Below are 14,937 nucleotides of genomic sequence, written 5' to 3' on the forward strand. Positions count from 1 at the left end.
CAGCTGTGACCAAAAGCTTCCAGTGAGGGCATTCACCAGGGGGTTAAATACATTCTGATGATGGACACTCAGCATTTCTTTGCTTCACCCCCCCAGCATTCCCATTTTTAGCAAGCAGGAACCTGCAACCTTTCAAAAAACAATATTGTTGGTGTCACTAGGCATAGCTACCAGGTAACTTGGGAGAGTGGAAGGCCAAAAGTGCCGATGAAGCTCTTTTGCTCTGGGCCTATCTGAACCACCAAACTCCATCTTGTGAACTCTCACCTACTTCTGTGCTAACTGTTTACAGGCTCTGAAGCAGGCTGAAGCAGAAATGTAATGTCAGCTTTTTAGCAGAGGGCTGCAGGTTCCCTCACACTAGCAGAAATAGTAGAGATAAGGAGCGAGGGAAAAGAGGGGTAGTTAGTTTGCAGGCGTCTAATCCAAGGTCGCAAAGACTGGGAAAGTTTTCTCACAAGCTTATGTAGAGTTTATTGTAACAGTTGTCTGGAAGGGAGGGGTAAGGAGGAACAGCCAGACAAAGAAATGTATGCAAACAGTTTGGAGTATAAAAGGTAAAAGTTGTTTGTATTTGTTGCACTGGATTTGAGACATGCTGGTCTCCTAGTGCCATTTCAGAGCTCTGAAATAAACTTGGCTTGCTTTCTCCCCTCGGTGTCTTTATTGGTGCCAAGCACACCGGGCAACGAACCACTGTTTGCCATCTCGGGGCCCAGTTCTGGGCAGGCAACAATATTAATCTTGGCTAGAGATGGTTGGAACATTTTCAACAAACTGAAATTTCAGCAAAGCTGAAACATTTCATGTGGACATATTAGTTTTGAGGACATTTCCGGTGAGAATATTTTATGTGCATGCAAGAATACACACATGCTCTGTTCCCTGGTGGAAGACTGCTGGCCTGGGATGTTGGAAACCCAGTCCCTGCTCTGCCTGATTCAGAGTCATCTAGGATGAAAATCTCTGCTCGGAATCAAGCAGAGCAGAGATTGTACCTGGATCACCTCCCACATCTCACCCTTCTCTTCCCAAATCAAAAAGCTCGCGTTTCAACCTGAAAACAGACATCAACATAATTCAATTTTCACAAAAACCTCAAAAGGTTTTAGTTTTGTTCCAATGTGGAATGAAAACAAATTTCAAAACCTCCAAAGGTACTGTGAAACAGAATTGCTGTCCTCCTGCCAGCTCTAATTTTGACAGCTGGGCTGAACAAGATCAAACCAGATTGAATACCCAAAGCTCACCTGGGATTCATACCAAGCAGGCTTGACTCAGATGATGCAAAGAAGCTGCGAGATATATTGACTACAGCAGTTGAAATGCCTTGAGTCAAGATGGGTGAAAATATTAAGAGTGTTGCGATGTGGGGAGATTGGTTAGACAAGGATGTGCTCGAATGGTAGTTAGTGGAAGCGTCTGTCTTTCCAGCCTTAATTGATGGAGTATCACCACACTTCTTTTCTCCCTCTATATCATATATATAGCTCGGTGTGTGCTGGGGGAGATCCAACCGGCTTATATTCAGGAAAATTAGTTACTGTTTCACTATCCACTACTGTTTTCACTATTTATCATGGAAACATTGATAAGATTTGTCCAGTTCCGTGCTGTTATCTTGCAGGTTGTTGGAGATGCTGGCACCCCACCCTTGGGGGGGCACAGAATGGGATGTTTCAGGAAGCACCTCCTGCTTGGAACAACAGGTCATAAGCCATCCTTTGAAGCAAAAAATAAATGAAAAAAAGGCAAAGAGCCTCAAAAAGCCAGATTACATAAAATCTCCTACCTATCACAGTCCTGGTAACTGGCAGTGGGCGTGGCTAGACACATCCTATCAACATGGATAGTATGCTGTGGGAGAAGAGCCCTGCCCGGCTAAACATAGCGTAAACTCCGTGTATATATATGGTCAGTAAAAGCTTGCCAGGAACTAATACAATCAGGCAGCCTGGGAGATTGGATTGAAAAGCAGGTAAATATTTTGCACTTTTGATACTCTTAGAGGGGGGGAAATAATTTATTTGGCAAATGTCTTTTTTTAATTTTTGTTTTTGTATTTGTGAACAGGCACTGATAATGTCATTTTGTTTTAAGATTATTACAGATCCGCAACTGAAATAAACTATTTTAATGTGAGACGATGAGGTGGCCTTGCATTTTAATCTACAAATTGACAATGCGGTGTGGCGTACGTGAGTTAATTGCAAAAGTTCGATGGCTGTTAACTGCTCGTAATTTAGCAAATGCAATGGGCTAGTTATCTCCACTCAGGCAACAGGGCTGCTTAACCAAGGACAACTGTTTCCAAAAACTGCCCTGCAGTTTAGTCAAAGTTTCTGTTGGCCTCCTGAAGACTGACAGCTATGGGCCCTGGGAAAATCATGTATAAAGGGGGTTTAGAAACATCCCATCACTGAGATGGAGAACAAAAGTGCCTTGGCATAAGTCATCTCGTAATGTAGGGCTTGGAGCTAGTGCCAGTTTGGATCCATTGCATAAAGAGGCCAGAAGAACTTCTATTCTATTCCATGCCCATGGAAGGGAGCCAGGATGTTACATTATGTCTGTATATTGCTCCCCTCCTAGGTTTATTTTTAGTGGAAAAAAATCTTTACTAGGCACTTCCAAAAGAAACCCCCATTTTAGATCAGAGCCGCCAGTTTTTATATTGAAAGAATTCAAGCTGCCATCGCTGGATCCATGTGCTGCTAAGCCATATTACTACAGCAACGTGAACAGTAAGCCTGCCCCCCCAATTCCAGCATCTCTGCTAGCTGCTGCTTAGAGCATCCGAGGAGTTTGAAATGACTTTGTCTGGTGAGGAATGGTTTTTATTCTCTACCACAAAGCTGAGCTTTCCCTTGCCCCTTCTCTAACTGCAGAGAGTGATGGAGAGCAGACATTTAAAAGCAAAATCTGACTGGGTTGTTCCATGCAGGCTTCTTTCCCCATTCATATTGTGTCGAAGTATTTGTGCAGAAAGGCTGTGACTATTGAACTCATCGTGTAGGTGAAGAGATAGTGGTCGTGACTTGATTTGCATAAGCTGGAGCCCGCCCTACACGGCTTTAAATCGTTCTGACTCGCGGGAGTGCGCACAGCATTTCAAACAGCAGATTTGCTCCCATGAGGGCGGTGTTACCTACAAACAAAGGGAAAAAACCCATGATATCCAATGGCTTCCAATTGAAGAAAGTCCTTACTACAAGGAGTTATTTTCCAACTCTTCCTCCGACACCAAGGCCCCAATCCTGTATTTGACTCTATGTTGGCAGAGTCCACGACGTGCTCCTGAAAAAATTCACTTGCCTGACTGAGACCGGATGCTTAAAAGCCATACACTAGTGAAAAGCTGTCTGTGCTGGTAAACTACAAATGTAGTTATGCTGAATGCCTTAGTTCTACCAAACTGACTTCTTGTCTTCAAATGGAATCTCTACCCCAACCCCAGGAAATAAATTAGAGTATTTAATAGTCAACAGCTGAAACAAAACACAAGTAAGTTATTTCTTAGTCACACAAGTTTAATTAGCTCAGTACACTAAGGCTGTATCTAAAGTGCCAAAACACAGAGTCCGCCCCCTAATTCACAACTGGTCCTACTTTCTTAGGGAGTGCCTTGGTGGAAAGCTGTAGACTTTACCATTGTACAAGGGAAGAGAACACACTGGGTCCTGTCCATACGATCACTCGCCTTTGCTACACTGTTGGAGCAACACCAGTGGTGAAATGCACAGCCGACTTTTGCCAGCATAAATGCAACCTAAGACTCCAAGTCTGCCCCTTTATGTGTATAGTTCACACTGAAATCAATCTAAAGGCAGAGTGGCCCAAGGACAGGACCTTCCAGTGTTGTTATATCTCTACAGATCTCCAAGAACCAGATACGGTGTTTGGTTTGCCTTTTGTTTTGTTTGTAAAGCAAACACTTCTCCCCCTGCATGAACCCGGCTGTGTGTATATACATATGACCACGTCAATTCCATTTGTAGCACAGGGCGTTCTGCTAAAAAGTGACAGCTGTGCCTTTGGAGTACATGAGTCTAATGCAGGCATCATCTTATAGGATGTGCTTTGCCTACCACCGTTTCTGAACGTAATTGGTTCAAATAGAGGTTTTTCTACATTAAATTAGTTTTAAGTATTGTTTTTTCTTTCTTGCTATTGAAGCATGGAGTCGCTTCTGTCACCAAGGGCAGGACCAATGTCTCTTTGCATTCACCTGGCTGCCACAGCAGTACAGAGGAAGCATTGCTTAGTGGTTAAAGCGCTGGACTTTCACTCCAGAAATCTGGCTTTTATTTACGGCCTCCACCAGGAAGTTTGGTGAGTGAGCTGTGACAGGTCCTGTCACCTCCCTGTACCTCAGTTTCCCCCATCTGAAAAGGGAGCTACAAGGGGACCAAGTGGATCAGATCATTAGTGGTCGAGGTGCTTGTACTGAAGGTGCTATAGAACTACAGAACGGAAGTAGAGATTTACACAAACACGGCAGTTCATTCACAAGTGCGCCTTACCTTCCAGCTGTGTAGAGGACTGAGCTGAGTTTTGACTAATGCTGAGGAATCCATATCTTGGTTATACAAGAGCTGTGGCCTCTCTTGTTTACACAGCACTACTGCTCCCCGACATACTAGTGGTAACACACTCGAGCATATCCTGAAATAATTGTTGCTAGATTTCTAAGGACTACTCTGCATTTTCTTAAATATTCTCCTGCAATGTGCTCTTTCAATTGTCTATAATACACGGAATAGAAATAGCTGACTATAAATAATTCCGACAGCCATCACTATGTTCTCTAGGGATGCACAAACTGTCCAGGACCAAATATCTGTCGATTTGCTTTGAACTCTATAGACAGCATCCAGTCAGCGGCGGCTCCAGGCACCAGCGCTCCAAGCGTGTGCCTGGGGCGGCAAGCTGCGGGAGGCGCCCTGCCGGTCCCTGCGAGGGCGGCAGTCAGGCAGCCTTCGGCAGCGCGCCTGCGGGAGGTCCGCCAGTCCCGCAGATTCGGCGGCAATTCAGCGGCTGGTACGCCGAATCCACGGGACCGGGGACCTCCCGCAGGCAAGCCGCCGAATCCGTGGGACCGGGGACCTCCCGCAGGCAAGCCGCCGAATCCGTGGGACCGGGGACCTCCCGCAGGCATGCCGCCGAATCCGTGGGACCGGGGACCTCCCGCAGGCATGCCGCCGAATCCGCGAGACTGGGGACTTCCCGCAGGCGCGCCGCCGAATCCACGGGACCGGGAACCTCCCGCAGGCATGCCGCCGAATCCGCGAGACTGGGGACTTCCCGCAGGCGCGCCGCCGAATCCACGGGACCGGGAACCTCCCGCAGGCATGCCGCCGAATCCGCGAGACTGGGGACTTCCCGCAGGCGCGCCGCCGAATCCGTGGGACCGGTGACCACCCACAGGCATGCCGCCGAATCTGCGAGACCGGGGACTTCCCGCAGGCGCGCCGCCGAAGGCAGCCCGCCTGCCGTGCTTGGGGCAGCAGAAAAGCTAGATCCTCCCCTGCGTCCAGTGCCCACAGCTAAACAGGACCCAATCGACTACTGACAAACATTGGATGTAGCAGTTCTCTAAGTTTGCTTTATTGTCCCAAATATTTCCTTTCACTCACCAGAAGCATCATAGATTGGTGCAACTTCAACAAGGTCGCCTCCCACTATATTCAGTCCTTTGCACCCACGAATGATCTCCAAAGCCTAGGGACAGGAATAAAGGGCTAGTTACTAGATACCCGAATTGTTAACTCTGAAAACATTCTATATATTTAAATAGCCGAGGGGGTGTTTTGGTTTTTAAACACAGCTGACATGAAATCTGTGACGTTTCAGTCCATACAAATCCCATCCACAATCACTGCTGGAACCTGGTGCTCTTTGTTTGTTATATGCTGAACTGGAGTGAGTGGAAAGCAGAGGATTAGATGTATAAATACTGAGACACCATCAAACTGTACATCACCTCAGTCTCCCTTAGCAGTGGCTATTCCTAGAATAGAAGGGTAAACTCCAGTCTCTCTATATATTATAGGCAGGACACAAGAGGAGTTCTCAATGATTTCAGTCCCCAATATGCCAGTTTTCTTGTTTAAAGACTTCTAAATCCCATGTAGATCCTTGACCCTTAGATTTCTAGGGGGCAGACAGTGTAAGCCCTGGGACTTCCTTTAAAAGGAGCCAGGTTTTCCCTGCATCCACTCTGCACATTCAGAAATAGAGTCTGAGCATCTCCTTACCTGAGCAGGTGTGAGACCAGCGATTTCAGGTGTCCCTGTGCCAGGGGCGTATGCAGGGTCTAATCCATCAATATCAAAGCTGATGTAAATGGGCTTGTCTCCCATCTGCTTTCTCACCTCCCCCATCAGTGGGACCAATGACTTCAGCCAGCAGTCTTCAGCCAGGACGACACGGAAACCCTGTTGGAGGAAGGGGGAAAAAAGTTGGGCTTCCACTGCCTGAAACACGCTGCTGGGGAAAGGAAGCGGGTGGAGAGAGCAGTGGTCCAGTGTAATGTTTGTGCAAACAGCTCAAACTGGTCAAAGCAAGTGTCTTCTGCGGATCAGAACTGGTGCGTCCAGCCATTCTGTAGTCTCGCATTTGCTCCCTCTGCCATTACGCCCCCCACGTAGGACAGACTATGGTCTCCACCTGCCCTGCCAAGTAGCGCTTTTTCCACAGGTGAAGCTGTTCAAGGGCATGTGCGGCTGGAAACAGCACCGGCAAAGGAGCAATGAGGGGGCAGGGGAGACTTTCCCTTGCCGTCTGGTGCAAAAGGAGCAGGAAGGGACAATACCGAAAAGAATGGCAGTGGCTGGTTTTTTTCCTGCCTTACGCATCTTAGTTGCAGGGATTGGAGTGGGAGAAGCGTTCCATGCAACGGCGTCAGTTAATGAACAATATCATCTTGCACCTTTTGTCTGAGGATCTCAAAAGACGTCACACACACTCAGCAAGCCTCACAACAGCCGTCTCAGGAAGAAGAGGGACATATTGTTATTCCCAGCACTGAAATCAATGGCCATTTGGCCCTGTCTGCACAGGCAGGGCCCGGCGGAGAGTAGAGAAGGTTTTGGCGACGGTATACACTACCTGGTCCCGGCAGTATTTGTAGGGATCCGGGGTGTAGGAGGAGCCTCTGATTCCGATCTGAACCACGCGTTTGCAATCCAGGAGCCCCTCCTCCACGCAGCGTCGGAATGGCGTCCCATGGTAGATCTTCTCCCCCAGCGCTGTATCTCCTGTGTCGGTATGAGCATCCACGTGAACCAGTCCCACGGGACCATGCCTAATTGGGACAGGGCAGGTACAAACACGGCCTTAACTCCAGGTGCTTACAATATTTCTGACCTTGTTCAATCCTCCAGCATAAAATCTTGGATTCTTCACAGTGATCGAGATCTAAACTCCAAACAGATCATACAATTGACTTGTCCAGGTCTTCTTCCCACCCTCCATTCCTATGGCTTCAGACCTCTCAGCAGGCAGCTTACTAGTCCGCAGGTTCAGGAGGGCAATAAGCACATGATATCTCACCAATTAACTCTAAGGCAAAGCTCACCAGAGACAGAGTGCGGACACAAGATGCCAGCTGGGATCAGCACAAACAGGCTCTGGATAAGTGAGAGGAGCAAAGAGGAAGATTGTCAGCATCTAGCTATTGATTGACAGATACTGCTGCAGCCGGAATCGCATGACTCTCCAACCCTGTCTGATTACATGAACCCTAGAATCCCAAATGTCTGAGGAGCCATTTGAAAGATATGAAGAACAGTAGGAAGCTAATATGGCTCCATCAGGAGCTCTTTAATGACCTGAAAATTAAAAAAGGAAGCCTACAAAAACATGAAAACCGGACAAATTGCTGATGATGAGTATAAAAGAATAGCACAAGCATGTGGGGAGAAAATCAGAAAGAGAGGCACAAAGTGAGTTACACCTACCAAGCGACATAAAAGCCAATAAGAAGAGGTTCTATGAATACATGAGTAGGCTGAGAAAGACAAAGGAAAGTGTAGGTCCTCCACTGAGCAGAGAAGGAGAGCTAAAAACTGACCACATTAAGAAGCTGTGTAATGCCTGTATTGCTACAGTCTTCACTAAAAAGGTAAATTGTGACCCACTACTTAACACAATTAATGTTAAGAACCAGCGGGAAGGAATGCAAGCCAAAATAGAGAAAGAACTAGTTAAAGAATAGTTCTTTAAATGAGATGTATTTAAGTCAGAAGAGCCTGATGAGATTCATTTTAGGGTACTTAAGGGGAACTAGCTGGAGCAATCTCAGAAGTGTTCCTGATTACATTTGAGAACCCAGGGAGGGCAGGTAAGGCCTTGGAGGACTGAAGAAAGGCAAACATAGAAACGATTTTTAAAAAGGGGAACAAAGAGGACCCGGGGAATTATGGACCAGTCAGCCTAACTTCTATCTCCACAAGGTATCAGCTTTTTAAACATCTCCATTTTCAGATTTTAAACTTACTTTTCTGCCACTGCCTGCAGGATCGGGTATGTTATTGTGTGATCGCCACCTGCAACGGGACAGGGAACAGAGAACACGCTATGTCATAAGGACAGGCCAGCATTGATCAGTAGCAAGCTACATTCATATTGCACCTCACCTCTCATAGGGGAACATACCAGCACTTCACAAAGAGAGAGATCATCCTTTAGAAGTAATGGCCTTTATTCATCTAATTACCTTCCCTGCAGCTTTAAATGGGTGGCAGATGGTATTAAAAGGGGCAGCTTCTCTTATTAAAAGCTCTCAAAAATCCAGCCAGCTGTCATTCTCTTGCTGCAGCTGGTACTCAAGGCCAGCTTCTGAATGCAGATACCTGGTATGCAGATGTATATCCAGGAGTCACTTCATCCCCTACTTGCAGCCGCCTCTGGGGTGTCTCACAGCTGGGTCTTAACAATCAACAGCAATGCTACACAACAGCTGAGGAGCAGAACACCACCATGTGCCATTGAAATTTCAATGGGAATTTGGGAAGGTTGAATGTTATTACCCAAACTGGAATCGAGTCAGGATACAGACACTTATCTCTTGCAAAAAGTGGCATGGGATCTTTGATGAGCACAAGCAGTCTGGAACTCTGTTGTAAGTTTTATCTGAAAGATGACACCTCCAGAACCATACGGGGGTGTCTGGCTCCATACTGACTCAGAGGGAAGAGCACCACCTAGTGTCACCAGCACCATGGGGGTTTCTTACGAGGTCTCCTTTCCAGCTACTTTCTGATGTGAGCCCAACACTGCTTAGCTGTGAGCGCTGAAGAGCTCCCCGTAAAAAGTGATAGAGTTCCAGTTAATAAAGAAAAATCTGACAGTTCCTGGTTGCGATATCCCACCTCTTACTTTGGTAAAAGGCTATGATGTGAGATCTGCGAGTGACTGGATTTCACTAGTGCTACAGCAGCAATTTGAAGTGAGGGATCCTAGCTTTGTGTTATAAATACAGGCATCACATATTCCTAAATATGGACTCAGGACATTTGAGTAAACTGACACTGATTTGTAATCCAAGCCCTCACTTTATATGTTCACAACAGTGAAGTGAGTTTCAGATTGCAAGGTCATAGGTGCCCTAGGGTTAAACAGTAATTGCATGTGTGCACACACCAATACAAGTCCAAATCGCTTTCTGCCATGTAACTAATACACTGCATAAGGTTTGATTCAATTTAAAACCCTAAACACTTTTGTTATGGGCATATGCTCTCATTTCAGGTCCTACTGAACAGGTTAACAAAATACATTTATGATCATATTCAGCTGTTTAGTTTTAATTTGCGTTCAATGGAGAACAATGAAACAGCATCTTCTCTAACCTCAGTTATTCATTTTTGACACAGCATAAGAGCATCGGCCAGTCCAGGCATCGTGGATGATATGGCAATCACAGTCCCTGATTTAACACAGAGTCCTGGGCAAAGGTTAGATTTATTATGCACCTTTTACGGTGCTCTGTTATTTCTGATTAAATTATGCTGGCAGAAGAGGGCACGCTGCAGTAGAAGAATGTAACTACTTTGTCTCCGTTAAAGGAACATTGCTGCAAGGTACATTAAACCACGCCAGCCAGAAAAGGAGCCCAACTCTGGCCTGGAATTTAACACACATAAAAGGTAAATGAATTTCAAAAAAACCAACTTTTCTATTCTCACATTAGAAGAATATTCCTTTATTCCTTAGTCGGAAACTTTTTTTTTTTTTTTAGAAAGGCAGCATTTCAGGATACAACCTTCCGTCATATCGGGAGCAAACTTGCATTGTTGTTGGTTTGATTAGCTACCCACCTTCACAACCAGGTGTTATGGAGAGTGGGACAGGAGTCAGGACTCCTGGGTTCTACTCACAGCTCTGCCACGAGTTAATGGCTGAGCTTGGGGCAGTCATTTAGGACAGTGGCTCTCAACCTTTCCAGACTACTGTCCCCCTTTCAGGAGTCTGATTTGTCTTGCGTCCCCACACGGCCCACCTGACTTAAAAACTGCTTGATTACAAAATCGGACATAAAAATACAAAAGTGTCACGGCCAATGTTCCCTCTAGTTTTTTACATCCATGTGCGGAATGAATTTTGTTATGTGCACCAATATGGAGGGGATGTGTGGCGGGGGTGGGGCCGAGGGGTTCGGAGTGTGGGAGGGGGCTCAGGGCTGGGGCAGAGGGTTGGAGTGCGGGGGGTGAGGGCTCCGGCTGGGGCTGTGGGCTCTGGGGTGCGGTTGGGGATGAGGGGTTTGGGATGCAGGCTGCCCCAGGGCTGCGGCGGAGAGAGAGGTGCCTCTCCCCCAGCCCCGGCACTGAACCAGCAGCAGCAAAGGTCTGGGAGCAGCTGAAGGAGACTGAATTATCTCAGTGAGGAGGAGGAGAGAGTAGCTCTCTTGCACTCTCAAGACCCTGTTAATAAATTAGTCTGTATCCATTGCAGTGTATGGGGCAGAAGGGGGGAGGCGGCTTTAATAGATCCTGCTATTCTTCCGGGTGCCCACATAATAACTGGTGTTTTAACAGCAAAGCATGAGATTGGGCCCAGCCCTGGGTTCCTTACCCAGCGTGAGGGGAATGCAGCCGGCTGCCACAATCTTCTGATAGGCTTCTCGGATTTGCCTGCAGCTGTCCTGCAGGTTGTAGAGGTTCACGTTCACATCACCAATGTCAGCAACCATGAGGGAATGGAAAGGTGCTGCCCCAGTGCTGGGGTTATACGTCCTCACCATGCACGACTCGGCTCGAATCTGGCGAGGGCCGAACCTGGAAGGAAAGAATCCCACACTTCGTTATCTGGGATGGTTCGAGGAGGAAACTTCCATAGGACCCGGGGATTCTGAACACGTGGCTGGTTAGGCACACACTCCTCCTAGACACTTAGGAGTTGAAGGTTGGAAAGACCATTGGGGCAAATGTTTTAAGTGGGACTATTATATTGTGGTTGTGATTGTCTACGTCAGACACATAATGAATATGGCCTAATGGCTTCAACAGACAGGTCATCTGTAGATCCAGGCAGAGAGCTTACTGCAAATCGAGTGTATGCAAAGATTTTCACATGCGACTATGGAGCCTGCCAAAGCCACACTGCGTGCCGCTGCCATCCCAGAGCCGCTCAAGGTAAGCGGCGCCGGGCTGGAGCCTGAACTCCTGCCACACCCCGCACCCCACCTGCACTCCAACCCCCTTTCCTGACCCCTTGCCACACCCCTCCTGCACCCCAACCTCCTTCCCTGAGCCCCCTGCCACACTCTGCGCCCCAACCTCCTTCCCTGAGCCCCCTGCCACACTCTGCGCCCCAACCCCTTGCCCTGAGCCCCCTGCCATACCCCACACCCCTTCTGCACCCCAACCCCCTGCCACACCCCGCACCCCAACTGCACTCCAACCCCGTCTTTCCTGATCCCCTTGCCACACCCCTCCTGCACCCCAACCTCCTTCCCTGAGCCCCCTGCCGCACTCTGCACCCCAACCCCTTGCCCTGAGCCCCCTGCCATACCCCACACCCCTTCTGCACCCCAACCTCCTGCCGCACTCTGCACCCCTCTTGCACTCCAACCCCTTGCCCTGAGCCCCTTCCTATACACTGCACCCCCTCCCACATCCCCTCCCCCTGCCCCAGCCCTACATTCATGGCTCTGCATACAATTTCCCCTCCCAGATGTGGCCCTAGTGCCAAAAAGTTTGCCCACCCTGATCTAGACAGGTAAATCCACATTCCTTTGTCTAAGGCAAGTTGGTTTATCAACTCTGTCCACAACATAGTATAGGAACATATTTTCAGCACCCACACATAACTCTATGCAACGCCCATACATACATCACACTGATATTCATGGCCAGCATGTCACCAGTTTTCATAAAAGACTTTACTCAATGTGCTTTTATAGCACAATAATATTAGATTACATCAGTTGATTCAATTGCAAATTCTTTGGGGTTCAGACCCCTGTTCTTCCCCTGGGGTGTCTGGACCCTGATTGTCACATTACAAAATCACTCTGACAACTGGCACCTTCACAGGGCTGAATGGTACCAAGAGCAAACCACCCTCTCCTGCTTTTGCTTGGTCCCTGCAGGACAGGGCCGAGGCAGACTGGCAGGGCAGTACAGGGAAACCTGGCATGCTTCCATGTCTGTTCCCTGGAATAAAAAGAGGGAACCACACTACCAGATAGTCAGTCCCGCACCTTTCACCGGCACTGACTCCCCTGGGATTTTTCTTGAATAGTCACTAGACAGCAAGTGCCCCTATCCCATGGGCTGTGGCTTCCCCCTCCTCAGATCTTAGCATAACCGCTGCCCCTTACCTTGCGCCAGGACGGTTGGAGGTTCCCGTGTCGAGGGGCACCCCAACAAAAGCAGCATCTAGTCCCTCTGGTGAAGTCTGAACGGGCAGCTTCATCATGGAGCAGACCCCCACGGGCCTGGCTACGGACTGAGCGCTGGGAGGCAGATTGAAGCTGGAACCAGCGAGAAAGCGGCGAGGGGCACCGTGCCCAGCGAGCAGGCTCTCCGAGCCCCCACGATGGGAGCCGGCTGCACCGGGGTGAGCTGTGGGCCCCACACACAGGCTAGCTCTGGGGCGGCTCAGCAAAGGTGGCTGGAGCTTGGCTGCCAGGAAAGTTGCTGAGAACTTCCAAGGGCAGAGTCGCTCCTTGTAGAGTATTCTCCGGAGCAGCTGGCTGCCACGCAGGAAGAGGGGCTCCATCCCGCACCCCCTGCTTAGCCCTCCTCCCCCAGCACAGCACACACGGCCACAGCTGGCCCTGCAGGTTCAAAGCAGAGAGTGGCTGGGGTAGCAGAGACACACAGCACTTATTCCACCCCCCTCACTCCTTCCCCCCCGGCAGGTTCAAAGTGCAGCAGCCAGAGATGCAACAGCTTTAAACTCAGCCCTATGCTTTCCCCTAATCAATTTCCTCTGCCCTCCTCCCTTCCCCCCTTGCATTCTGGGAAATGGAGTCTTTTCTTGCTCTGGGTTTGTCAGGTGCAGCGTCAGGGACCCCAGGGTCTACTCAGCCAAGTGGCCGGAATAACTTGAATTTGTGCCACATGGAGCATTATCGCAGTGATCAGACGTGGCCAGGTTCCAGCTTGCAACATGTTGGTTTAAATCAAGCAGCCTGTAGTCCCTGCGGGCGGCACCTCCATATGATTAAAGGAAAAGGCAGCCACAGGCCTCGCTGCAGAACTGCCTGGGCAACTTTTGCCTGTTAGTCCAAGGGATCCTTTGCAAGTGAGGTAAATAGAAAGGAGCATAAACACTGCCAAGTTAAGTGTAAAAATGTAATAAGAAAAGCCAAAGAGGAGTTTGAAGAACAGCTAGCCAAAAATCTCAACAGGCAATAACAAAATGTTTTTTAAGTACATCAGAAGCAGAAAGCTGCTAACCAACCAGTGGGGGCCCTGGACGATCGAGATACAAAAGGAGCACTTAGAGACGATAAAGTCATTGCGGAGAAACTAAATGGATTCTTTGCTTCAGTCTTCACGGCTGAGGATGTTAGGGAGATTCCCAAACCTGAGCCGGCTTTTGTAGGTGACAAATCTGAGGAATTGTCACAGATTGAGGTGTCACTAGAGGAGGTTTTGGAATTAATTGATAAACTTAACATTAACAAGTCACCGGGACCAGATGGCATTCACCCAAGAGTTCTGAAAGAACTCAAATGTGAAATTGCGGAACTGCTAACCATGGTTTGTAACCTGTCCTTTAAATCGGCTTCTGTTCCCAATGACTGGAAGATAGCTAATGTAACGCCAAGATTTAAAAAGGACTCTAGAGGTGATCCCGGCAATTACAGACCGGTAAGTCTAACATCAGTACCGGGCAAATTAGTTGAAACAATCGTAAAGAACAAAATTGTCAGACACATAGAAGAACATAAATTGTTGGGCAAAAGTCAACATGGTTTTTGTAAAGGGAAATCATGTCTTACTAATCTATTAGAATTCTTTGAAGGGGTCAACAAACATGTGGACAAGGGGGATCCAGTGGACATAGTGTACTTAGATTTCCAGAAAGCCTTTGATAAGGTCCCTCACCAAAGGCTCTTACATAAATTAAGTTGTCAAAGCACCAGACATATCTTTCCCTTTGTCTCTTCTAAGGGTATGTCTTTACTACCCGCCGGATCGGCGGGTACTGATCGATCTATTGGGGATCGATTTATCTAGTGTAGACGCGATAAATCGATCCCCAATCGCTCTGCCGTCGACTCCGGAACTCCACCACTGCCGAGAGGCGTAAGCGGAGTCGGCAGGGGAGCGGCGGCCATTGATCCCATCCTGTGAGGACGCAAGGTAAGTTGATCTAAGATACATCAACTTCAGCTACGCTATTCTCGTAGCTGAAGTTGCATATCTTAGATCGATCCCCCCCAGTGTAGACGAGGGCTAAGAATGTATATTTAATATC

The 14,937-nt window shown here is 48.1% G+C and overlaps 1 protein-coding gene across 1 annotated transcript; it reads right to left on the reverse strand.

Annotated features, from left to right (window-relative positions):
* Positions 1–449: 449 nt before the first annotated feature.
* LOC101943383 (agmatinase (putative)) lies at positions 450–13,465 on the reverse strand. Its single transcript, XM_065575426.1, has 7 exons — positions 12,827–13,465; positions 11,077–11,279; positions 8,501–8,549; positions 7,111–7,306; positions 6,258–6,437; positions 5,637–5,721; positions 450–3,148 (listed from the first exon to the last, which is right to left on the reverse strand). Exons 1-7 carry the CDS (start codon positions 13,225–13,227, stop codon positions 3,075–3,077), a joined length of 1,188 nt encoding a protein of 395 aa, XP_065431498.1. The 5' UTR covers positions 13,228–13,465; the 3' UTR covers positions 450–3,074.
* Between the last annotated feature and the right edge of the window lie 1,472 nt (positions 13,466–14,937).

Source organism: Chrysemys picta, chromosome 21, assembly GCF_011386835.1.
Source record: "Chrysemys picta bellii isolate R12L10 chromosome 21, ASM1138683v2, whole genome shotgun sequence".
NCBI classification, from domain to species: Eukaryota; Metazoa; Chordata; order Testudines; family Emydidae; genus Chrysemys; species Chrysemys picta.